General features: G+C 54.2%; 9 protein-coding genes across 9 annotated transcripts; 6 read left to right on the forward strand and 3 right to left on the reverse strand.

Annotated features, from left to right (window-relative positions):
* Positions 1 to 623: 623 nt before the first annotated feature.
* spt5 (transcription elongation factor spt5) lies at positions 624 to 3,715 on the reverse strand. Its single transcript, XM_024812380.1, has 3 exons — positions 3,642 to 3,715; positions 1,352 to 3,581; positions 624 to 1,301 (listed from the first exon to the last, which is right to left on the reverse strand). The coding sequence occupies exons 2-3, from the start codon at positions 3,453 to 3,455 to the stop codon at positions 679 to 681; spliced, it is 2,727 nt and encodes a 908-aa protein (XP_024672692.1). The 5' UTR covers positions 3,456 to 3,581; positions 3,642 to 3,715; the 3' UTR covers positions 624 to 678.
* BDW47DRAFT_104676 (uncharacterized protein) lies at positions 3,710 to 4,439 on the forward strand. The gene is made up of 2 exons (XM_024812381.1): positions 3,710 to 3,872; positions 3,946 to 4,439. Exons 1-2 carry the CDS (start codon positions 3,768 to 3,770, stop codon positions 4,033 to 4,035), a joined length of 195 nt encoding a protein of 64 aa, XP_024672693.1. The 5' UTR covers positions 3,710 to 3,767; the 3' UTR covers positions 4,036 to 4,439.
* A 384-nt stretch (positions 4,440 to 4,823) lies between these two features.
* On the reverse strand, positions 4,824 to 6,707 carry BDW47DRAFT_125209 (putative acyl-CoA dehydrogenase; the record flags this gene model as incomplete). The annotated part of the gene is made up of 5 exons (XM_024816353.1): positions 4,824 to 5,317; positions 5,384 to 6,125; positions 6,197 to 6,462; positions 6,521 to 6,532; positions 6,593 to 6,707. 5 exons carry the CDS (start codon positions 6,705 to 6,707, stop codon positions 4,824 to 4,826), a joined length of 1,629 nt encoding a protein of 542 aa, XP_024672694.1.
* Positions 6,708 to 7,939: 1,232 nt separating this feature from the next.
* Positions 7,940 to 11,874, reverse strand: BDW47DRAFT_104680 (proteasome regulatory particle base subunit RPN2). Its single transcript, XM_024812382.1, has 5 exons — positions 11,507 to 11,874; positions 11,230 to 11,399; positions 10,635 to 11,158; positions 8,334 to 10,577; positions 7,940 to 8,262 (listed from the first exon to the last, which is right to left on the reverse strand). Exons 1-5 carry the CDS (start codon positions 11,644 to 11,646, stop codon positions 7,945 to 7,947), a joined length of 3,396 nt encoding a protein of 1,131 aa, XP_024672695.1. The 5' UTR covers positions 11,647 to 11,874; the 3' UTR covers positions 7,940 to 7,944.
* Positions 11,875 to 12,051: 177 nt separating this feature from the next.
* Positions 12,052 to 13,672, forward strand: BDW47DRAFT_104681 (uncharacterized protein). Its single transcript, XM_024812383.1, has one exon. It carries the CDS (start codon positions 12,227 to 12,229, stop codon positions 13,607 to 13,609), a length of 1,383 nt encoding a protein of 460 aa, XP_024672696.1. The 5' UTR covers positions 12,052 to 12,226; the 3' UTR covers positions 13,610 to 13,672.
* Positions 13,673 to 13,907: 235 nt separating this feature from the next.
* BDW47DRAFT_22126 (uncharacterized protein) lies at positions 13,908 to 15,270 on the forward strand. Its single transcript, XM_024818485.1, has 2 exons — positions 13,908 to 14,278; positions 14,393 to 15,270. Exons 1-2 carry the CDS (start codon positions 14,022 to 14,024, stop codon positions 15,138 to 15,140), a joined length of 1,005 nt encoding a protein of 334 aa, XP_024672697.1. The 5' UTR covers positions 13,908 to 14,021; the 3' UTR covers positions 15,141 to 15,270.
* Positions 15,271 to 16,312: 1,042 nt separating this feature from the next.
* Positions 16,313 to 19,266, forward strand: BDW47DRAFT_104684 (putative Patatin family phospholipase). Its single transcript, XM_024812384.1, has 3 exons — positions 16,313 to 16,727; positions 16,798 to 17,642; positions 17,698 to 19,266. Exons 1-3 carry the CDS (start codon positions 16,437 to 16,439, stop codon positions 18,851 to 18,853), a joined length of 2,292 nt encoding a protein of 763 aa, XP_024672698.1. The 5' UTR covers positions 16,313 to 16,436; the 3' UTR covers positions 18,854 to 19,266.
* A 605-nt stretch (positions 19,267 to 19,871) lies between these two features.
* Positions 19,872 to 21,003, forward strand: BDW47DRAFT_104686 (uncharacterized protein). Its single transcript, XM_024812385.1, has one exon. The coding sequence runs from the start codon at positions 20,094 to 20,096 to the stop codon at positions 20,877 to 20,879; it is 786 nt and encodes a 261-aa protein (XP_024672699.1). The 5' UTR covers positions 19,872 to 20,093; the 3' UTR covers positions 20,880 to 21,003.
* A 256-nt stretch (positions 21,004 to 21,259) lies between these two features.
* Positions 21,260 to 22,852, forward strand: BDW47DRAFT_104689 (uncharacterized protein). Its single transcript, XM_024812386.1, has 2 exons — positions 21,260 to 21,685; positions 21,751 to 22,852. Exons 1-2 carry the CDS (start codon positions 21,559 to 21,561, stop codon positions 22,524 to 22,526), a joined length of 903 nt encoding a protein of 300 aa, XP_024672700.1. The 5' UTR covers positions 21,260 to 21,558; the 3' UTR covers positions 22,527 to 22,852.
* Positions 22,853 to 24,050: the final 1,198 nt, after the last annotated feature.

The following is a 24,050-nucleotide window of genomic DNA, read 5'->3' on the forward strand; positions in this document are numbered from 1 at the left end:
GATTGATTCATATACGATAGAACGGCACTGCAATGGGACAAAATGTGTCAAAAGGGACGAAAAAAGGGGACAAAAAAAGCAAACAGTTACTTTATATTCTACATACCTAGTATACTATGCCTTTCAACGTGTGATTTTGAATCCAAAAAAAAAAAAAAGGAACAAAATAGGACAGGACATGTATCAAGCTTTTTCTATCTTTGTCTTCCTTCTTTCTCCCTTCTCGAATGGCTTTATTAGTATAATGTTACCTGTCTTATTTACCCACTACTGCCTTCTACATATACATGCATGCTATATGCATGTATGTATGTATGAATGGCCATTAATTGCTGAAGAGAGAAGAGGCGACAAGATAAGACCAGAATCATATTGTACCCATGTAACAAGTCGACCCTAGTCAATCCATCCATCCGTCCATCCTACTGAACCAATCTTACTAAATGAATCAAAATAGAATAAAGTAGTAAAATAATAATTCAACCAGATGAAATACATATAATACGATATGCTATAATAGAAAAATGGAATACAAAAGTGGCAGGCAAAGGCAAAAGGGAAGAAAAGCATATCCCATCCCATATTCCATGATTTGAATCTGCCCTGGACAGCGCTACCCCGCCCCTTGCCCCCCACCCCGGGGTCATGCTACATACACTGAATAATGTAAGTATGTGTTCAAGGACTCGGCGTCCCCTCGTCATATCGCGGTCCTGCGTCGCCGTCATCGCCGTATGAACCCGCTCCTGGAGTGGCGGCTGCGCCGCCCATTGCTGGCGTCGGCGCGTCGTAAGGGCGACTGCTGCCGCTGTCCCATGCGGCCGGGGTAGGTGCGTCGTATGGGCGTTTGGGCGGGCCGCCCGGTGTCGGGGCGTTGAACGCGCCTGGTGTTGGAGCGCTCTCGGGCCAGGCGCCTGGGGTGGGTGCTGATGCGCCCGGGGTTGGTGCGCTACCGTATGCGCCGGGCGTCGGTGCCGAGTAGGCGGCCCCTGGTGTCGGTGCGTCGAAGCCCCGAGAGTCCTTGGAGCCGTTGCTGGTTGATCCGCCCATTGTCCAGGCGGGCGTGCGATTGCCTGTGCCACCGCCGCCCCAGGCCGGGGTCCGGGACCCTGATGCGAAGGCGTCAAAACCTGCGTCGCCGGAGCTGCCGCCGCCGCCGCCGTACGGTGTGCGAGCACCGGCGTTCCAGGCGGGCGTGCGCGAACCCATCCCGCCACCACCACCACCATAGGCCGTGCGCCCCCCATCCATTTTCCACGCGGGGGTCCGGGAACTGTTACCCATACCTGCCCAGGCGGGTGCTAGCAAATTCGTTAGCTTCGTCGTTAACGGGTATTGATGAGAGACTTACTTCTCGCTGAAGAGGCGCCGCCCCAGGCTGGGGTCCTCGAAGAATCAGCAGCCGCCATCGGCGTACGTCCACCTTGCCAGGCGGACGGAGGGGCCGCTGAACCGCCTCCGTAGGGCACGCGTGGCCCACCTCTCCCGCGCCCCATGTCGATCGTCTGGCCAGTGACAGGGTCCTTGACGACGAGAAGCTCCTTGTCTATCGTCACCAGCTTGTTCTTGGTATGGAGTTCCACCCGGGCCTGCGTATCGCTCGAGTCTTTGACAATGCCCACAAGACCCTTGAACGGACCCTTGCGGACCATGACGGTCTTTCCGACCATTCGGTCACGCCCAAAGGACCGCGGAGGGCCCATCCCACCGGCACCACCAGGCATACCTTTGCCCATCAAGGATGGGTTCAATTTGCTGAGGTCCGGTCCGCTGGACCGTCCGCCCTTGGCCGATACGGTCACGACGTTGGTCGTGCGCACGACGACTATACCGGAGTTTTCCGCCTGGGCCTTGTTGTGGAGGAACAGGAACGACCGGTAGATATGAAGTATCACGCCGTTGCGCTGCTCTCCGTAGACCTCGCGGACGGTGTCCCCATGGCGAATCTCCGCCCCGTTACGATCCGTCGCGACGGCGTCCTTCCGGGGAGTGACCTTGTTCGTGACCTGCGTGGGGAGGATCGTGCGGATCGAGCCGTTCTGGTCCAAGACCCGCAAGGACTCACGGTCAACCTTGACGACACAGGCAACGGTCGCGGCATCCAGTTGCACCAGATCGTGCACGTCGAACATGCCAAGTTTCCCGTCGACACCAGTCTCGGTGGACAACCGAAGATCCTTGCTGAAGACGGTGATCTCTTGCATGCTCATATCGCTGAGGAGCGTCACGGTGTCGTCCTTGACCTGGACCACCATGCCGAGCTCGTCCTGGTACCGGCTGCCGCCGATGACCTTGACATGGTCACCCTCCCGGAAACGCTTGCGGAGCGTCTTGACGGGTGCTTCGATCGTCTGGCCGATAAGGTCGCCTTCGGTCACCAGCAGAGTGACGATGTCGCCGCGGGTAGAGCTAGTCCGACCGATGAGGCCTTGCTGCTCGCCGCGATACACCTCGACCGGGTCTCCCGGCAGGTAGGAGTCTTCGGCGGTGGAGTGCTTCAGCGTGTCGGCGAGCGACGCGAGATCCAGGTTGGCAGTTCCGTCTTCGGCCCCCCGAGCGAACATGGTAACTTCCTCCAGCCGAGGGTTGACGTTCTTCGTGATCAGGTGCTGAACCTTCATGTCCTTGATCAGGAAGCCGTCCATGTAGGTCTCGCCGAGGTAGCTCCACGACTTGCCACCCAGACCAGAAGTGGCAGACAAGTACTTGCCATGCTTCTTCTTAGCCTCTGCCTCGCTGAACAGACGCTGGGGCGGACGCGCAGCGGCGGGGTTCATCCCGGGGCGCTTCCTCTTGGGATCGGACACGGGGGCGCCCGAATCCTCGTTCAGACCGTAGTCCAGTCGGGGGACCAAGCGCACGGTGACCGCCAGGCCATTTGTCTCGACCTCCTCGATCTGGGCCAGGTCGTTCTGGTATTTCCCGCGCTTGATGCGCACCCAGCCGCCAGGCAGGAGCTCTTCGGATTTCTGGACCCGGAGGAGATCCGGCATCTCCCTCACCGGAACCAAGATGACCTTCGACCGGGGGTAGACGTTGGTCATATCCTGCAGTCCTTCCAAGACATCCGCTTGCCGGCGTGCCTCGACGTAGATGTAGCCGCTCATAGCACCTCCTCGTTCGAAAGCCGATATGATCTTCATGGGGTTGCGCGACCCCGGAGGGCGCTCTTCGATGCGCTTCTGGATGGAGAAAATTACCTCCCGCTCCTTGCCAGCCTTGCAGCGAACACCCCAAATACTCGGGTCTTCGACACTCGGGAGAAGCAGTCGCTTCGGCACAACGACGGCATCCGTGGCCGCCGCGCGGTTTCGTCCATATCGCTCCTTAAGCAGCTGTGCTTGCTTTTCGGCGTCCAAACTCGCCTCCAATTCACGCTCGCGATCCAGCTGTCGGTGTCGACGGTCGTCCGTTTCGGCCCCGACGGGGAGGGCGTCCAGATCGTCGGGGTGCATCTCTCCGCCGAATTCGGCCAATTCGTCCTCCTCATCCTCGGCTTCGTCCTCGTCCTCATCGACACCGGCTTCCTCTTCGAAGAAGGAGTGCACACCTCCCCTCCTTCTGCGCTTCCGGGGGCGGCCCTATCGAATGACAAAATAGTCAGCACTGCTCACCATATCAAACGAAGGAGGACAACTCACCGAAACAGCATCCTCATCATCATCATCATCCTCTTCCTCCTCCTCCTCTTCATCCTCCCCTTCCTCCCCTTCACCCTCACCCTCCTCCTCATCATTCTCCCCATCCTCATCACGGTTATCGTCCCCATGATCAGGCTTCACATCGTGGTCACTACTCCGTGGGTGGGCAGATCGATCGGCCTTGACGCTCTCGTCATCATCGTCGTCATCCTGGTCGTGGCTCACACGCGGCTGATTCACCCTTTATGTCAGCGCGATTCGTTCACTCCCCCCCAGCTACCACCTGCGAGCAAGACAAACAAACCTTCACGTCCTCTTCATTCCCCGACTCTTCCGCCGGAGCGGGGTTAAAGTCATCATCTTCATCTTCAGACCCGAAGTCATGATCCAGTAGATTGCGGGACATGGTGTCCTCTTCGTATGTGTAGTCCGAGTGCACCAGCTCGTTCCGGCGTCAGGATAAGGAAGGCGTTCCTTTCTCTCGCCGGGACGGAGGACGAGACGAAAAGGAAAAGGTAAAAAAAGTAAAAACCCCAGAGCCCAGTGCAAAGAAAAAAAGAGAAAGAAAAAACCAATCCAGTCAGTAGCGAGTATCTGACTGGCGTGTTCAAAGGTTGAAATGTCGAGGAGAGGAAGGAAAGGCGGCGCTGGCTCTCCGATCGGGTTCGCGGCGGCTTTCGCGACCGTCGTCACGTGTGGCGAATACTACCAGTGTAGTAAATGGCCCCAACACCAAGGGATTCTTGTGCTATTGTGTATGAGGGAATAATTAGAGAAGAAATAAGTAGTCGTTGATATGGGAAATATAGAAAAAGAAAGACAGAAGGCGTAAGCTGAGAATAAAGAAGACAGTCCGCGCGCTTGGTCGGACTGCGTGGCTGGATTGAGTCTTCCATGTCTTGTTCCGTTGAAATTTACCTAGTCTATCTATTCTAACAATCAACAGAACCATATCATGATATCACCTCTGCTTTATATCTACATGTAGTTGAATAGTTGGAAATATACGTGATAGTTCCCATTCAAAAATATCACACTATGTCTTTAGTTCTATAATACATGAATTGAATTTGACCGATGGTCATATAGAGATGCACAGCATAGAGATCATATCCAAAAAAAAAAAAAAAAGAACAAGATGTATAAACCCAAACACGCAAACAAATCAAAGGGGAATCGAATCTACAACTTCATACCAAACATCTGGTGCACCCGCAAGCTCTGACGCATGCTCAGATCCAACATAATCTCCTCACTCCCACCGGGAATAGCATAGGCACGCACATCCCGGTAAAGACGCTCGATCTTGCCGCCCTGCCCACCACGGCTGTAGCTGAGGCCGCCAAAGATCTGGGACGCCTCGCGGGCGCAGAACTCGAAAGTGCGGGTGCTCTGGGCCTTGAGGCCGGCGATGGCGCCGCCCAGCTTGAGCATCGCCTCTGTCTCGTCCATGGACTGGCACTGGTAGATGATGTTCTCGAGCCAGTTGTAGGTGGCTTCGATCTGGCGCGCCATTTCGGCGAGCTTCATCCGGATGACGGGGTGGTCGACCAGCTTCTTGCCGAAGGTGCGGCGCTTGTGGCCGTATTTCATGGACTCTTCATAGCAGACGCGGGAGAAGCGGACGCACTGGATGATGATGCCGATGCGTTCGTGGTTGAAGTTGGTCATGATCACTAGACAATAGACAGTTAGCCGTTGGTCTCAAAACGGGAAGGAAAAAAAAGACGAGGAAAACACACCCTTGAAGCCCTGGTTCTCCTTGCCGATCAGGTTCTCAACAGGCACCTTGACGTCCTCGAAAGTCACGTAGGTGGTACCGCTGCTCCACACACCCTGGCAGTCCATCTTGCGGGTGCTGACGCCGCCGGCCTCGCGCTCGATGAGCAGCACGCTGATACCGTTCATGCCGGGCTTGCCGGTACGGACAGCGACGGTGAAGTAGTCGGCCCAGATACCGTTGGTGATCCACTTCTTCTCGCCGTTGACGATGTAGTGCTTGCCGTCCTCGGACAGCTTAGCCTCGCAGTTGAGGCTGGCGACGTCAGAGCCTCCATCGGGCTCGGTGATGGCCAGACAGATGCGCTTCTCGCCGGCCAGGATGCCGGGCAGGATGCGGTCGACGAGGGGCTTCTTGCCGAACTTGACCAGCGGCGGGCAGCCGATGCCGTAGCCGCCGACCAGGTTCCACACGAGACCGCCGCTGCCGGCGCGGGACAGCTCGTCGGTCAGGAGCATCTCGTGGAAGAGATCCCAGTTCTCGGGGGCCACGGACTGCACGCGGTGGGGGGTGTGGTCGACGGGGAACTTGCCGCCCAGGAGACCGGCGAGGTAACCGCGCTCTCCCATCTGCTTGTAGATGTGGGCGGGCACCGTCTTGCTCTCGTCCCACTCGGTGACGTACGGCTCGATCTCGGTCTCAACCCATTGGCGGACCTCGGCGCGGAGGGCGGCGTGGGTCTGGTTGAAGTAGGGGGAGTGGTACTGCACTATGTTAACACCATCCACACCCTCATGGAACCAAGGTCCATTGGCAGAGAACAAGAAATACATACACCCTGGTACCAGGCGGGATCGGCAAAGGGAATGAGATCACCAAACGGCTCGAGAGCCTCGTCGGACTTGGCGGCCTTGACGTCGACGGGGGCGGCAGCCTGAGGCTGCGGGGCCTCGGACTTGGCCGGGGCAGCGGCGGGCTCAGCGGCCTGCTTGGTGTCGAGAGAACCGATCTGCAGCTTGCCCTTGTACTTCTTCAGGATCCCCTCATTGTGGTACTTCCAGAACTGCTTCGAGGCGTCCTTTCCAGCGACACGGTTGAGGACTGTGATATAGGTATTAGTTGGGGGTCTCGCGAGGTCGCGGTATTATTGGGGTCATACTCTTCTTTCCACCTATACGCAAACTTGGTTAGGACTGTCGCATCATTGCATTCTTTTTTTAGGAGGACTTACCAGGGTGCTCATCCTGGAACTTGGTCAGATCATAGACATCCTCGTCGATGATGACCCAGAGGTTATCGGGCTTGCTATGCGACGCGACGTCGTCCTTGGAGAAGGTCTTGGACATAGTGGTAGAGAAAAAGGTCGCTCAAGGGGGTATCTATATAGGTAGGGAGTAACACGAAGGAGTGAGAAATCCGGAGACAAGCAATCCGGGGTAGGACAGGTTTTTAAATCAGAGAAATATAATAAAAATAAAAGCCAAAAAAATAAATAAGAAAGCCCGGGGAAGAAGAATGGAGGAGAGGAAAAGCGATATATACGGTACGCTCGGGGGTTCGCACGGGTAATCCGTCACCACTGGGGAAAAAAAAAAAAAAGCCTAGGCAAGTAAGCTTTCAAATCCAACTCTCCATATCCAATTTCCAGATGACAAGCGTAAGGGATTCAGATCCAATGACAAGACCGGATCAGAGAAGATGGAACCAGAGCTCGTCGGTCCCAAGGCCCAAAACATCGACTTTTCACATGTTCTCAACAAAACGGACACAATGTGCACATACCAAGAAGCTGACTCAGCTAGCTCCGTCCAATCAGCGCTGCACCTCGGTTGCTTGGTCAGCCAGTTTAAAGCTGCTGATTGGTGGACTGCTTTCACTGCGTCATTCCAGGTCATGTGGAGCAGCTAACCGCATTTAGTAACTGCCGAGGCAGGCTGCAGAATGAGGCATATGGACTCTCCTTACCTGCAGTGACATAGTAGGGAACGGACAGAAAGATCTCTATCAACCAGTACGGAGTATACTCCATGTGATTGTACACGAACCGAATGATTGAATTGAAACCCCCTGATCAGTGGATTGCATTATCATCACCATCCCCCTGATTTGTTCTCCCTCAGGGCCCTCCCTCACGCCATGAATCCACCCCGTAATCCACATCCCACTATCCACCTCCACTATCCAAACTCCCACGATATACTTAGTTAGTTCCTCTTTCCCCGACTTCCGTGCATGAGGGGAAAAGAATTGGGGTATTTAGATCAGAAATCTCTCCTTCGAGTCTAGTTCGGTCTATATGAGAGGGGGCAGGATGATATCAACCGGTCGTCTATCTGGCTTGTCATCTGGTCGATCGCATCACCTGCCCACTGTGGCTAGTTCTGGATCGGTAGGTCGTATTCGCCCTGGGCTAGGTGCTGCATACCTAGGTACTATCCTGGGACACCCCTCCAATTTGAATTCAAAACATAATCCAAGAGTATGATCGATGAATACAAGATGATATATCTTGAATAATAAAGAAAAGGGGAAAAGTGCAACACATGACAATCCATATTATTCTAGTAATACACTGCCTCCCATTTATTCGTCCTCCGTCTCCGTCTCGTACTCAAACTCCTCCGGCACTGGCGCCGGTTCGTCGCCCTCTTCATCCTCATCCACCGCCGTCAGCACCCCGGCTGCCGCCGCCGCGCCCGCCGACGCGTCGCGCCCCGAGTCCCGCTGCGGCGTCTGCATTGCCGCAGCCCCGATGGCCGCCTGCAGGCGGTCCTGCAGTCGGTCCTGCAGCGTCTCCGGGGTGGCCGCAGGCTGCTTGGCCTCCTTGCTGGCCTTCATTTCGATCGTCTCGCGGGGCTCCTCGGGGTTCTTGTCAAGAACCACCACGACTCCACCCGTCGGCTAGAAAGAAAATATTGTTAGCTCAGAAAACAATGGTAAGACTGAAAAGTAAGTGGGGGGGGACTACATACCCGCTTGACTGGCTCGTATCGTGGATCCGGGAAGGTGAGATACTTGAGCTGCGCGGGAAGCACCCGGGACATGTTCTCCAGCTCGTACCCCACCTTCTCCCGCTCCATCTTCTTCTTCTGGCCCTCCGCCGCCTCCTTCTCCGCCTCCTTGGCCTCGTCCTCCTCCTTGACCGCGCTCTCCTCGGTGTCCATGCGCTCCGCCAGCTGATCCGACACCTTCGGGGTCGTGGGCGTCTGGTCAACGTCCATGCTTTCCCGTCGCTGTTGCTTCTCCCGGCGCTGCGCCCGACGCTTGGCCTGTGCCGTCGTCGACAGCACGGCCGTCTTGACCTTCTCCGGCGCCTCCTCCGTCTTCACCTGCTGCTCCGGCGGGTAGTCGAAGAGGCTCTGTCGCGTGTTGCAGTGGAACTTGAAGAAGGGCACCTCCAGCTTCTGGTCCACCCCGATCACCGACGTCGGCGCGAAACTGAGCGACAGGAAGTGCGTGAGCGGGAACCAGTACCAGTACTGCACGAAGACGGCGGCGCCGACGATACCGGGCATGTTAAGGTTGCCCGTCTGGGTCTGCAGGCTGATGGTGCAATTCCGGCCACCGGCGTCGATGATGCCCAGGGCGACGGCACAGCCGAACTTGGCCATGGCGTCCTCGTGGCGGTCGCCCAGCATCTTCATCATGGTCTTGCGGAGGGAGGTGACCCGCGGGTTCATGGCCTCGTTCTGCTGGACCAAGACCATGGCCAGCGAGATCAGGGCGCCCTGTCGCACAAAGTCCGTAGAGTCCTTGAGCATCGGCTCCAGCAGGTCGATCGCCTCATCCAGCCCCGTGCCCGCACACGAGATACCGAGGGCCATGGCGGCGCCGTATCGGACGTGCGGGTTGTAGGACTCGGAGAGCAGTTCGACCATCCGAGGCACGCTCTGGTGCTTGCGGAACAAAATAAAGCCCAAGCTGAGCACGGCCACCCGGCGGACGTCGTCGTTCACGTCGCTGACGGCCACGTGCAGCAGTCGGCGGACGGCCTTGTTGTTACTGCTGCCGCAGTAGGCCAGAGCGATCGTCATGATACCACCGTAGCGAAGGGTCGGATCGGGATCACCAAGGAGGCCGTTGATCAGCTCATCGGCCGCCTCCTGGCGGCCGTACATGATCAACGCCATACCCATGGCCAGACCACGGACGATCTTCTCGTGCTGCGTGTCGTGGGCGTACTGGATCATGTCCTCCAGGGCCTTCATGTTCCCGGTGCCCAGCATGACCAGACCCATCGCGAGACCGACCGCCTCACCGTTGAGCGCCGAATCCGTATACAGAACGCTGCGTAGATCCTCGTAGATGCCCTCGTCGTCCGTGGCCATACCGGCCACACCGAGGCCCAGGGCACCACCGTGTTGCACCACCTCTTCCGTAGCCTTCTTGAAGTGGTCACGGATGAGGTCGACGGCCATGCCGCCGTGGTTGGCGTAGATCAGGCCAAACGCGTACAGCGAACCACCCTGGCTGTAGACGGAGCCCGAGCCGCCCACGCCCGCGATGTGCTCTCTGGGCAGGTATGGCTGCAGGAGCTTCTGGCCCTGGCTCAGGTTGCCCCGGTGGATGACACCGAGCGCGGCAGTCGCGGTGAACTTGGACCAGTTGACAGCCTTGCCCAACCACTCCAGGTTGTCCCGGAAGAACTTGTCGTGCGTCGTGCCGGCATGCATAAAGGCATTGGAGAGCGTCACGGCGGTATGGAAGATGGAATTCCGGGCTTCTAAGCTATCCCGAACCTTGTTCAAGATGCTGATGTCGGCCTTGTTGTTTCGGTAGAGGAATTCCAGGTTCAGCTGGATCGACTTGAGACCATCGAGGATGTCGAGAATGTTCTTGAACGCGGTACGCGCTTCAGGCAACACCTTCGCATCGTCGTTGGCCCCAATAGACTGAGATTGGTCGTCCAGCAGCCGATCGGACTCCTTGGGCTCTTCCGCATCGGCCTGTCCCTCCGTATCCTTCTCCGGCTCGTCGGGGACGAGCTCGGCCATCTCTTGACGGACCTTCTGCAGGAACTCCTGTGTGCTGTTGTCGTACAGATCGAAGGAGATCTGATAGGCCACGGCGAGCGAGCGAGCGTCGCCCTTTTCAACCAGCTGGCGGAGGATGGCGGAGGCCATGGAGTGCTCGTTGAGATAGACGACGCACTTGGCGATGGAAAAGAAGTCGGGGGAGGGGATCTCGTTGAGAAGGTCGAGGATGAGTTTGAGGATCTAGAATATAGAGTTAGCATGACGCCGAGGGCTCCGGTCGAAGGGAGGAAATCCTACTTCATTGCGGAAGCCACGCTCCTGCACAATACCCATGCAGATGTCCAGGACGTATTCCAAGAGCTCCTCACTCTCCCGGGATTCACCGGACTGCTTCTTCTCATCCTCGCTGGCCTGGATGATCGTCCTCCGGAGCACCTCCAAGCTCTTCGCCTCGATAGCGATGCCGATCACCTGACGATAGCGCTTCTCCCGATAGCATTGGTCAAACAGGCGCTCGATGACCGCCTGCAGCTGACCTTGTACACCGCGCTTGAGAACCAGGGGGGTCTCCACCTGGCTAACGCTGGCATCATCACCGCCCGGGTGGGTCGCATCCAGGCCAGGCGTTTCCTGACGAGAAAGGAGCGACTTGGACGGCAAGGCGGATTGCGAAAACGGTGTGATGGGCGAGGTCAGGCTCGCGGAAGTGCTGGTGGCTCCCTCCGCGGACGTAGGGAAAGCGGTATTCAAATTCGCCGGCTGATCACCCGCGGCGGGTCGCTTGGCTGCCGAGAGGGCGATGAACGTATCGACGCATTTCGCTGGAAGGGGGAGGGAAAATAGTCAGAATCTTGCTGCTTACACCTCAGCAGCTGGAGGAAGACAAACTCACCGATGATCGTTTCCTCAAACTCGCCACCGTTGTCCAGCTTGAACAGTTTTCCCGCCCCAAGGGCGAACACCATGCTTTCATTGTATTCCTGGAGATGATAATACACCTTGGCGGCTACCAGGGCAGCGAGCCCGCGTTCCGAGAACGACTCATCTTCGTAGAGTGCTTCTCTGTGATCCGCGTTAGTACGTCCTCAATAGAGATATGCTGCAGGTATTCTCCGCTAGAGACGAGATGCAGGCTTCGCATGCTGACGTTGGGGCAATGAGAGACAAACATTTGCGGGACGGCGTCGACAACTTCTGTCCAAAGTAGATCGATCTGAGAATCAAGGGTCTTCAACGCAAAGACCTGCAACTCGGGATCCGGCTCTGACAGAAAGCCTACCAGGCCAGCGGCCGAAGCAAGTCCAACCATCTCTGGAGGATTCTGCTATCGCAAAGAGGGATGAGGCGATAGCTGTGAGAGAAGCTCAGACGGCTTAGGTGGGCCCAGAATGGAGAGAACGGGCGAAGATCAAAGAACGGATAGAAAGATCTAAAGTGAGACCGATGAAACCGATAGAGAACAAGAAAGAAAAAAGAGAATTGATGGAAAGATAGAGTGAAATGAAGATGGGAAGCTTTCAAGCAGCAGCGAGGCACACGTCAACGTCAACGGAGGAAGCTCGCTCGGGACGGGCTGCCTTGGGCTGCCTTGGTTGCTGCGGTCCGCCCTAGGCCCACGTGACCATGGAATGCCATGGATTCCTGGCTTCCCACCAAAGTGACTATAACCAGTAGTTACAACTGTACTCCGTTCCTCACACGACCAGCTTGGAGCCGGTGACTTGTGATGATCCAGCTGGCCTCTAAAATGCAAATATAATCTAATTACTTCCTGTCATTTCTCTCTCTAGTCTCTAGACACTCTTTCTTTCCTTTGGTCCAAATCATTGATTTCCTTCCAGGTCGTTTTGTTTATCTAATGTGCAGTAGCTTCCAACTCCCCAAGCAACATGTCCACACTGTTACCACCAACCCTCAACCAAAGCTTGCAGACTTTACCTGCTAGCTCGCTCAACACCTATCAGGATCCCTTGCTCTACATTGGCCGTCAGGCAAAGCACATCCAGCGTAATTTGCAGGTTCTAATCGATGCCCAAAGTGAAGGCCTCCTAGCTGGCCTCACCGACTCTCCACAGCAGAGCGTAAGCTCCCCGTCAAATGGCAGTTTCAGCCCGACCCCCGACTCGAGTCGCACCCTGACAGCCCCGTCTACCGTGCCGGTCAGACAGCCGAAGAGGGAGAAGATTGGACTGCGCGCCGCCCGGGAAGGCATCTTCAAGTCCATCTATGACCTGCTGAAACTGAGGGAGGAAGAACGGGAGGTACTCACGTTTCGGGTGGGTGAAAGGAAGGATGCACTGAAGGATATCGATGGATTTTGCAAAAAGCAGGCAGGGCTGGAGGAGGCGATCCTGACGATCGAGAATGATCGAGAAAGCCAGCGCTCCCGGGAATTACGCGAGGAGGAACATAGGCTCGAAGCGGACATCCATGAACTGGAGAACAAGCTCTCCCAGATGAAAGCACGGCATCGGCAAGTGACGCAGGAATTATCACATGTGGAGAATACCGTGGAATCGAAGTTGTCGTCCTACAAAGCTTCTCTGTCTATCCTGGAGTCGGATATCCACCAGTTCCTCGCAAGTCCGCCGGTCGGGCCCCAGGCGACCGACCAAAATGAGCAAACGTTTTATTCCCTCAACCCCCAACGCCGGACCCTCAACATGGCCCAAGAATACTGGAAGGAAGAGCAGTCGGCGTTGCGCAGGCGACAAGGGGAAGTCGACTCGGAGATCGCGGCGCTCGAGGAAGGGGGTGGTGTGTGGAAGCAAGTCGTCTGGGAGGTGTCGGGCTTTGAGAGGCGCTTGAAAACTGCCATGCGCCGTTCTGTCCAGACCCAATCGCAACTTCTTCAACCTAGTGGACCGTCTGGGAGTAAATCGGAGGAAGACAACGTACGTGGAATCCTGGAAGATTTAGGAAGCACCGCAGAACGCGTGGGACAACATCTGAGGCTAGCGGAGAGCAAGGATTGGCGGTTGCTCGTCTGCTGCATTGCCACCGAGCTGGAAGCTCTGCGGGAAGCGCGGGGTTTGCTCTTGAACGCTTTTGGTGTCTCGGATGAGTCTGAAGATGAGAAGGGCAAGGAGCCTCGAGCTCACAGTGAGACTGATCGAGATATTGATTCCTGGGCGGATCCCCTTGGTGTCGACAATCCTGAGCCCCCAGAGGATTTATTGAGGGACACAGACGCGCATTCTCACAGCACGGGGTTTAAATCGGAAGACGAGGACGATGAACCTGACCCAGCGTGGCTACTCCCAGAAACCTGAGTATAGATTAGACAATTCAATATAGACTAGTGTGAAGTATATATATTCCGGCAGCAATGCATATTATTGTTCAAGCATTATCAATCACAACACCAGAAACATAAACTCAAGAGTTTTTTCACAGAATCTATCCACCCCAGTAGAGTAAATACTCTTTGAATGTCGTAGTAGATGTTGTAAAACTAGTAGACAGTGTTTGTGTTCCAGCGCCCAAGCCTTTCTGGCTGCAACGGCAGACGCATTGGCCATACGAAACCAGCAACCTCGTCACTTCCCCGATCACCACCACTGTTTTCCACCTCAGACCACAACCACCAATCTTCACCCTCACCCAAACCACCCAATCTCAATACCCCCTCGGCTATGTAGTTGACGAACCTCAAAGCGAAAGATTCCACAAGCAAGCGGCGAAATGACATATCTCCCTTCGTCGGCAACCACATTCACCATTCCTTCCGTCTACGACGGCATCCACCTCGACTGTCGCGTGTACCTGCCCCGCGAACTCACACAGCCAGACGACAACAGCATACCAACCTGGCGCGTACGCGGCGCGATAGTCGCTCACCCGTATGCGCCGCTGGGTGGATGCTGCGATGATCCCGTTGTGAGTTTTGTGGGAGGGGAGCTTTTGGAGCAGGGGTATGTGGTGGGGACTTTTAACTTTCGGTATGTACCAGATATTTCCTCGTGGTATACGGAGTAGCTTGGGTATATATTAGTGTAATGTTGAGTTTAATTTTATTTGATTCTATGTTATTATGCTAATGCAATGCATTCCAGCGGCGCGGGTAGTTCAGAAGGTCGAACAAGCTGGACAGCCAAACCCGAACTGGGAGACTATGTATCGTTCTACGGATTCATGCTTCTCTACCTGCATATCCTCAGAACGGAACGGGTCCCACCAGGGGCGAACCCATCAGGAGACACAATCCCAGATGTCCGGATCATCTTAGGGGGCTATTCCTACGGGTCATTAATCGCCTCACATCTCCCAACGACAGACGCCGTCATGGATCTCTTCCGATCCAGCGTCCCGGGTACACCGGTCGAGAAGATCTGGCAGATGGCGAAGAGGGTGTCTGACGAGACCGTCCTACAACCACGGTCACTTCCCGGCGGCTCTTCAGGCCTGGGTAGACTCAAGGATACTCTGGACATGGACGCTTCCAGGGTAGATGCATCGTATCTGCTCGTGTCGCCCCTGTTGCCCCCCGTGAACCTGTTTCTCACTCTCTTCTCGAGCCTGTCGCTGGAAGTGAGCACGCCCGGTGCGGTTCACAAAACGCACGTCCCTTGTCCCAGACCTGCCGACCAGCTGTGCAGGCAGCGGACGCTTGCGATCTACGGGGACGATGACACGTTCACCTCTGCGCAGAAGCTACGACGCTGGGCACAGGACATGTCTCATAACGTGAGCAGCAAATTCCAGTCGGTTGAAGTGGACGGGGTGGGCCACTTCTGGCGCGAGGATGGTGCAGAGGCGCGGGCGAGAAGTGCGCTCCGCGATTGGGTACGGCCGATCCCATGAGCCTTATTATTTCTATTTTTCTATAGAACAGAAAAGGGAAAAAAAACAAGGAGGATTAATAATAGTTTGTACCCAAGAGACTGACAAATATGGTTATCTCATCCTCGTGCAGATCCAAATTAGTTGAAGACGGGGCATCTGACATGGCCTCTCACATGCAAGGCTGGCCTTCGCATGTGAACGAGGCATCCATCAATCCAGTGCCGTCATAAATGACCACACCGGTTAATAACTTCGACGCCTGGATTGATCATCGGCCTTCAGCCTGATTTACCCTTTACATATCATGAGAGAGATCTAGTTGATCCATGCACACCGGGCATTCCTGTCATTATGATTCTTGACCACTTTGCATGTTAAGCATCTGTAGGAGGGAGACTCGGGGAGAGTCTGTAGATCCACTCGGAACCCCACATTGTATTTGCCGCCTATAATGAATGCCTCTAGGACCCCGCTGTCCGTCAGTAATAAACAAGAATATACAAAATTCTCTTGTACGGACTTGTACATGCTAGGAGCTGTGTAGTGTGTACTATTCTTCGCTTGTCTTCCTGCCATCCCTGTCATCCTGATGAATGGTCGAATCCGGCGACATATTGATCTCAAGCGAAATCGGAGGATACCTACTAGGTCGACTAGGGTAGTTGACCGTCTTTTCAGCTGGCTATGAAAGGCATGGTGTGTTTCAGTACAGTTAGTTAGTACAGTACAGTAAGTATAGTTAGTATGGATATGTGGGGAAATGAGATCATCGGACTCTGTTCCGTAGGTCGGCCGAAGAACATGGGAACATGTGGCACACTCAATCTAGGACACAATCAGTAATCTAGGTAGTCAGATTGATCTCGTTACCAGCCTGACCAGATAGACGTAATGCTGGGAGAAAGATCATTCCATAACCAGACACACTGTGAAAAGAGAAGAGAGAGATTCCAGTGAATAACAAACAAAAAGAACCATGTAGAGAAATCCATCCGGGGTTAAGATTCTTTGGGGGTGGCGATCAAGTCGGGCAACTGGCCAATCCGGATGGAATGGACCAGGGGGCCTCGTGACGTTGATCTATTTGGGCTGACGGACTGACTGAACTAAACACGTTGATCTGTGAATACTACTTTGCATCTCAACTCTTTTCTTTCTTCTCGATTTTGTACACTTATTCTCATTCTTATTCTTACTGTGGGGGATGATTGAATGTCGATAACATGCTCCATCTCGACTCTGAACTATCGTGACCCTGTTCGATCTCATTTCTCATTCAATATTACTTTCGGTCAAACACCGTAACGCAGATGCATGACAGTCATGTCACTACTGCCTGATTCCAGTCTGACCCACGCCGCCTGCAGTGGAAAGGCCAGGAGTGATGCGAAACCCTGTGCGAATGGACCCGTCAAGCAGGGTTACTCGCGTCTGCGCTCCATCTCCGTCCCCTCCTTGTCCTCCGTCGTGCGGGACTCGCTCTCGTGGGCGGGAGATACCCTCTATCCCCGGAGAGACGCCAAGTGGAGAAAGCTGAAGGAAGAGCAGAAGGAGACGCTGGGTGTGGGGGAGCGGAAGCAGGTTATGTATTACGATATGGAGAATGTAAGTTTATTTTTATTTACTTATTTTTTTTTTTTTTTTTTGAGTGGTGGACCAAGTCTCATGTTAGCAGGCTAGAACGTATGAAGACTGGGAGAAGAGTGCCCGCGAACTCGATCGTTTGGAGGGAAATGATGCGTGGAAGGAAACCGAAGAATGCGACGAGTATAATGCCCCTCTGGTGCGGGAGCGCCTGCAGCAGCTCGAAGAAGCCCGGGAGACGTGGGACATCAGTCGGATGTTGTTTCTGGTGCGCACCGCCTTGACCCGCGACCTTGGCTTCATGGGTCGGATCTCTCTCTACCGGCATTCGCATTGGGGCACCAAGAACCTGATCGAGCGTTACATCTCCACGGCCGTCGACAGCATCTCCGCGCTGGTCGACCTCTCTGGGAACAACCGGTGCGATCGGAGAGAACTTCGGTATATTCTCGACCAGCTGCTGGCGGCGAAGCAGGCGTTCGGTCAGAGTGCCCTGCTCTTTTCCGGCGGGGCTACCTTTGGCATGAGCCATATTGGCGTGTTGAAGACGCTGTATGACCATGATATGCTCCCGAGGGTTATCTCGGGCGCGTCGGCTGGTAGCATCGTCTGTGCCGTCTTCTGTAGTCACACTGACGATGAGCTCCCCGAGCTGCTGGACAAGTTCTCGAGCGACAATCTGTCTGTGTTTGGCGAACCGGGCCAGGAGCCTAATATCTTTCAGAGGATCTCGCGCTTCTACAATCATGGGTCGTTCATGGATATCAGTCACCTGTCCATCGCCACCCAGAGCTGGCTGGGTAACCTCACATTCCAAGAGGCGTACAACCGCACGCGCCGTGTCCTGAACATCTGTGTCTCGTGCGCGGGCATCTTTGAACTTCCCCGGATCTTGAATTACATCACTGCCCCTAATGTGCTGATCTGGTCGGCCGTGTAAGTACTCGCCGCCGTCACCCGTTGCGACGACGGATCAACTAACAATCTCCAGGACCGTTTCCTGCTCCGTTCCTTTCGTTTTCTCCCCACCGGCTCTCATGTCCAAGGACCCGGCGACTGGACTCCCGGTCCCATGGAGTGACGTCCACGGGAAATACATCGACGGATCGGTCGACAGCGACCTGCCCATGGACCGTTTGTCCGAGATGTTCAACGTCAACCACTTCATCGTCTCCCAGGTCAACCCGCACGTAGTCCCCTTCCTCCCCAAGGACGAAGGCGCGATGCACGCATCAAGCCGTCTATCCCCATTGAGCCAGCCGTGGGTCGGTTCCCTGGTGCGCTTCACAAGAGACGAGATCGTGCACCGGATCAACACAGCAGTCGACATGGGTCTGTTCCCCACGGCACTGACCAAGCTAGCGTCCATCGTCGACCAAAAATACTCCGGCGACATCACCATCTACCCCGAGATCCCCCTGCGCGACTTCCCCCGCGTCCTCACAAACCCCACCTCCGACTTCATCGCCGAGTCCTGCCTCCGCGGCCAGCGAGCCACCTGGCCCAAGATCGCGCGGATCCGGAACCACCTCGCGATCGAGATGGCGCTGGACTCAGCTATCCAGCGCGTGCGGGCGCGTCTAGCCTTCTGCCGCAGCGAGGTCGACCTGCTGCGCCTAAGCTGCATGATGACCGTATCAGGCGACAGCAAAAACAGCCGAAAGGGGGAATACTCAAACTACGTGACATACCGACGGAGTTCCTACAGCCACGAGTTCGAGATCAAAAAGGGTGTTCTCGACAACCACCGCAGCCGCCCGTTGCTAAGACGGACGCAGAGCGGGGCGTCGCCCGCGCGCCTAGGCACCATGACCCCGGCTAATCCCACCGAGACGAGCGTGGAAGATTCGCCGCCGGCCGAGGAGGGTTATTTCCCGGATGCGCAGGAACCGCCGTTCTACCCTGGCATCGACGACGAGACGTTTGACTCGCTGGAGTCTTCGTCGGCCGCGCATGACTCGCTCTCGGCCTGGCCGCCGTCGTCCATCCCTGCCTACTTCCAGGAGACCCTGGCTGATATGACGTCTCCGACGGCTACGGACCATTCTCTTGACTTGCGCTCGAGCCAGAATCGTCCTGCGACATCTTTGTCGACAAACCCTCCAATGTTGCTTATGACGCCTGCCAAGTCTCGTCCGAAGAAATGACGCGTGGATATGGGGTGTCCAGTGCGCTGCAGAGGAACCCTGTCCTGCAGATGGAATCCGGCCATTCCAACCAAAGATGTTTCGTGAGGGGTGAGGGGTCGTCTGATGACCTGACCGATAGGGTAAATGGATGATACATGCTGATGCTGTCGATTGTTGTTTTGCCTAACCCCCTTGATGGATATGGATAGGTGTTTTGCATAGCATAGATTTGGGTTATTTTTTTTTTTTGTCTTTTTTAACATCATCCTTGATTCTATTTACTTTGTGGGAAGATCTTACCCCGCGGTACGATATTACGGTGGAATTGCTGCATACTACTTCGGCTTAGAGTGTGTCAACCACACTACTGTCATGTATATAGAAAGTGCTCATGTTTTTCATATCGAGCTGTTACGAATATGCCTGTCAAGGATTATTCTATCTTTCATCCTCTTGATTGATTCTATTTGGATTCTGAAACAAAACAAGCCCTCGGTATTCCCCCGACCCCCCACTCCGCACGAGTAAGTGAACGAGTGATGACAATGCACTGCAGGCGCCTCGCTGGGAACGCTCAAAAACACAACTAGTCAAGTTTGCTACCCAGCTAAATATGCCAAATATGCTAAAATAAGAAAAATTAACCAGGTAATCAACCGGGATGCTCAATCTGCTTCTAAATTTGGTCATATTAATCCCCCTGTCAGTAAGACTAATTACCCCGCTATGCAGGTTAATACCCCCCGGATTAGAAATAATTATAGAACAATTAGCCAGGAATGAGCAGCAATCACAACCCTAATTCATCTCGGTCCCCTGCAGATTATCACTCGTGCGGGCGGTTAGACCATTAGGGGCGCTTTTTGCTTTGCTTTGCTTCTATACTTGGGAACAAATGTATGTATGTAACCCTCCTAGTTTCTAGACAGGGATAATCAATCTGCTGTTGTGATCATCATGGCGTTTCGAGACATGGGCGGTCCCGCTGTCTGCCAAGTTAGGGTTGTTGGGGACAAGCTTTTATATGGATTGTTATCCGCTTCCTGAGGGTTCTGAAACGATTGAAAGATTTAAAGATTTATTTAAAGTGTTGCTTTGGTCTGTGCTGGGTTGGTCAGAACCTTAGCGATCCTTTGATATTCTTTCAGTTGATGCTTTGATCTTCTACCCTGGGTCCAGTCGAGGCTGTCTCTCTTGCCTCCTTCATCTTCATCTTCATCAATAATCTATAATCAGTCATTCTGAAGAACCCTCCACAATGACAAGCATCATCCCGCGCCCTCTCAGCCGCTTCCGCAAACAAGACTCCTCAGACCGAGATCGCCGTCTCCATGAACGATGGGGCGATGTATCCATCTCTGCTCCCACAGGTGGCTCGTGGAATCAGTTCTCTACCCCTCATCATCAACCACCAACCCACCACCACCACAACAGTGACCTCCGCTATGGTCCAGGCTATGTGTCGGAACAACATGCTGCCTCCACCAGAAGCAGCAGCAACAGTAACAGCAGCAACCGACTAAACACCTTCCACCCCCGCCGTCTCTCAACGCGCCTCGCAACCCGCAGCAAGACCCCCACCCTCACAGAAAGTGATGAACCCCCCAGCCCAACAGGCTCCTGCCACCCGCTCATCGAGCGTCGTCCGGATTTCGCCTACCGTCCTATCCACCAGGATTATCCGGCCGAGGTGGCGTCAACCACTACACACAGAATGAGTCTCGAGCCGTCGCAGCGGTTCCGCTATATTCCTGCCACTGCGCAGTCTACCCGGTCTTCTTCTACAGGACGCGCCAGTGTGAGGGATAGTGTGCAGACTGTCTGGCCGGAGGAGTATGCGGATAAAACGCCGCGGTATCGGGAGAGTATTTGCTATGGGGATAATGATGAGGATGATGATGATGGATCTCGTCGGTCGGAGTATAGAGGTAGTGCGGACTATAGTCGGCGGTTTAGTGTGGGAGTGAGTGAGAAGAAGAAGAAACGGGCTACGAAGACGCTGACGATGACTATGGTTCCTGACTCGGACGATATTTATGGATGATTTAATTTAATTCATTGCTTGGTTGGAGTTTGTTGGTGCATTATGGGAGTTTTGAGCGGGCGTTGTGGATTACTATGATATTATTGAGCGTATTGATCAATGATGAATTAATGATATTGGACTATTCTATCACTTCTGTCTCTCTCTCTCTCTTCTCTTCTCTATACTGTATATGTCTTCTCTTCTCTACACGGCAGTGTATATCTCATTCCAAGACAGGTGTTCATACAGCCCTAAGTGCTCCACCAAACTAACCGCTGCGGCAACAATCCCGGCGCTTCCACCACGACCCACCACCAATAACATCAACAAGCACATCGGATCCTTCGACCCCTCCCATCTGCTATTTTTAATTCTGAAGGAACGAGCTCTGTGCTTTAGTCTGTTTCAGCCTGGTTGTTTTGTCTCTTCCCGCCGATCCGACACCCACGATCTGAGACCTGGATGCTTCTATTTCGAGGAGATAGCCGCGATGCGGATTAAAATAGCTTCATCATGCGGGTGTTGAAACGGTGAGGATGTTCTATAACTACTTCGTGTGTCCTGTGGTCTGGATGGATTTATAGCTTCAATCTTTGGTCTTCCTTTGGCTTGTCGTGGGATTCGCGACGGAGACATATTCTTCGATCTACACCTCAGTATAGGTAGTGGAGTGAGTGATCTTACCAGATCGATCAGCATGATCCTCCCCCACAACATCCACCCCTCCTATCCACTTCTACACACCCGATCAAACAGTAACCCAAGCGACAACACCACACAAGTCATCGTCGGTGTCGTTGTAGGCGGCGTCGCAGTCATCGCTAGTACGCCCTCATCCCCCCACCCATAACTAACAACCCTATGCCATATTAACATATATATCCAACAGTGACGGCAGGAATCCTCATCTTCTTCCTCAAAAAGCGCAAACGCGACCGTGCATCCCAGCACGACGACCAGTCTCTCGCCCTGCACGGCTCCGTCAGACACGGTCGCAAATCCCGTGACGATGCCATCACAGCGCAGCGCCCTTCGTCTTCTTTATCTTTTCCCCATCCTATCCACACGGTGGGCGTAGGCGTCGATTCGCGCGCTCACAACCAGTCTCCGTCTCCGCCGCCTGCGTATCAGCCTCGTCTCCCGGTGTATGATCCGTCGCGGTATCAGAGAGTTGATGCCCCGCAGCATCAGATGGGATGGCCGTCTGTGCCGATGCCGTCGCATATGCAAGCGCATGCGTATTCGCACACGCAGACACAGATGCAGATAGCTCCTACTCACCTAGCTCCAACTCATCCCACCCCAAATTACCTCGTCCCTAGTCAGCAGCGACAGCAACAGCAACAGCGACAGCCCCAGCATCAGCAGCACCAGCACCAGCAGTATTATCTCGCAGATGGGGCCCCCGTGCCCTACCCCCAGCCGCCACTTGCTGTGCCGCACAGCCAGACCAACACGAACCGCTTCTCGTTTGAGCCGCGGCAGTCGTGGGTGCAGATGGCTCCTGAAGATGTTGCTGTTGCTCGGGCAGCGCAGGCGTCATCTTCCCCTGCCAACTCTCCTCCTACAGGAGGAGAAGCAGAAGACGATAGACCGGCAGGAGAGACGCAGCGACCGCGCAGAAAAAGACCGGTGCTGTCCCGGCTAATCACTAATTTGGGGTAGACAGTGGATGGGGATCGTATAGCTGTGGTTTGGTTTTGTTAATGGTGTTTGGGTTTGGTGTTTGGGGGAGATGGAATGGTACGGTGTTTGGACTTGATTTCTTTTTTTTCACAGCCATGTCGTTCTTTGAATTGATGTTCTTGAGGGTCTTGCTTTGGCGGTCACGATGCTCATGATGACTGATAAAACCATGAATGATAATGATTATGACTGATTTTGTCTTTGTAGACAATGTTTTTTTGGTATGAATGGGTAGTGGATTAGGACGATATACCAGTCTGTCCATGATATATGAGACTAGGAATAGACAGGATAGACAATGTACTTGTGATTGAACACTAGTATAGTATGAGACAGACATGGATAATCCCCTCTTGTCTCCCCTCTCTCCTCTCTCTACCCTGGTTCAATCTCTTGGCCATGATCAACCCTTGTCATGGTTCATTTTCTCATCCTCTCGTCCTCTCGTCCTCCCAGGCGTCTAAGCCGAGACATCTGTCGGAGGGACTCCTAACTGAACTGGACTAGTATATGTCTAGCACAGTGAGCCAGACTGACGCTACCTACCTAACTACCTAGTCAGTTGCCTAGTCAATCAGTCAGTTGGTTAGTACCAGGTAGTTCACTACCAAGGTACGGAGTACTACTAGAGAAAACTGTCTACTTCCAAACACGGCAATCCGACTGACCAGGGCAACGTAAGTCTCTCTTTTGCCTATATTGCGCCGCAGAAATAGCTTCACACTAGTATGAGAAGAAGACAAATCAGCTGCTCTTATGCAAGACAATCCCCATCACGGCGCGTAGATAAGCTCTGTGGATGGCTCGGGGCCAACCGTGACGATCAAACCGGCGTGATCCGTTTTTACTATTATATTTAAGTATTTTTTCCTTGATTTATTGATTTGGAATTGTCTGAGTGAGGTTTTTCTCTACCTCGACTCTATCAAATATTGCCTACAGAGTATACTTCAGCGATATCAACACCATCCATTATACAGAGTACATCAACCCAACCAACAACCAACCACCTAACCCAAGAAACCAACTCGGACTCATCAACTACCGAGTAATTAAACACTGACTATTAAGAGTCGATCCCCGTCTTTGCTGGGTTCTTGCATGAATGAACCTCATATGCGCCACGACATTGGTGGACTCGTCGTCTCCACTGCTACCTCACTAGTCTCTTAGTTGCCTCGTCCGGTCCGAATCCTCAACCTACTTTCTGTTCCTCGCGATATCCGGTCATGGATGACCCGTCGGTCAGGGATCATGACGATGGCCCCCACCTCTTCTCCTCTCTCTTCTCACCACATTACCTAGGAAGGTCGACTCCATCCCTGTTTCTCTCCAGCAAGCGCCACGCCAAGCGGACGGACAACTTGACGCATGACTGTGCCGTAGTCTGCATTTCTCTCCGTTCCCCTCCCGTCATCCCCTCTCGATATGTCGGTTCCTCGCCGCCTTCAGGGCCTCTCCCCAGGGCTATTCCCTCATTTGCCGCTTCTTTTCCCCCTTTCG

Source organism: Aspergillus candidus, assembly GCF_002847045.1.
Source record: "Aspergillus candidus strain CBS 102.13 unplaced genomic scaffold BDW47scaffold_18, whole genome shotgun sequence".
Classification (NCBI taxonomy): domain Eukaryota; kingdom Fungi; phylum Ascomycota; class Eurotiomycetes; order Eurotiales; family Aspergillaceae; genus Aspergillus; species Aspergillus candidus.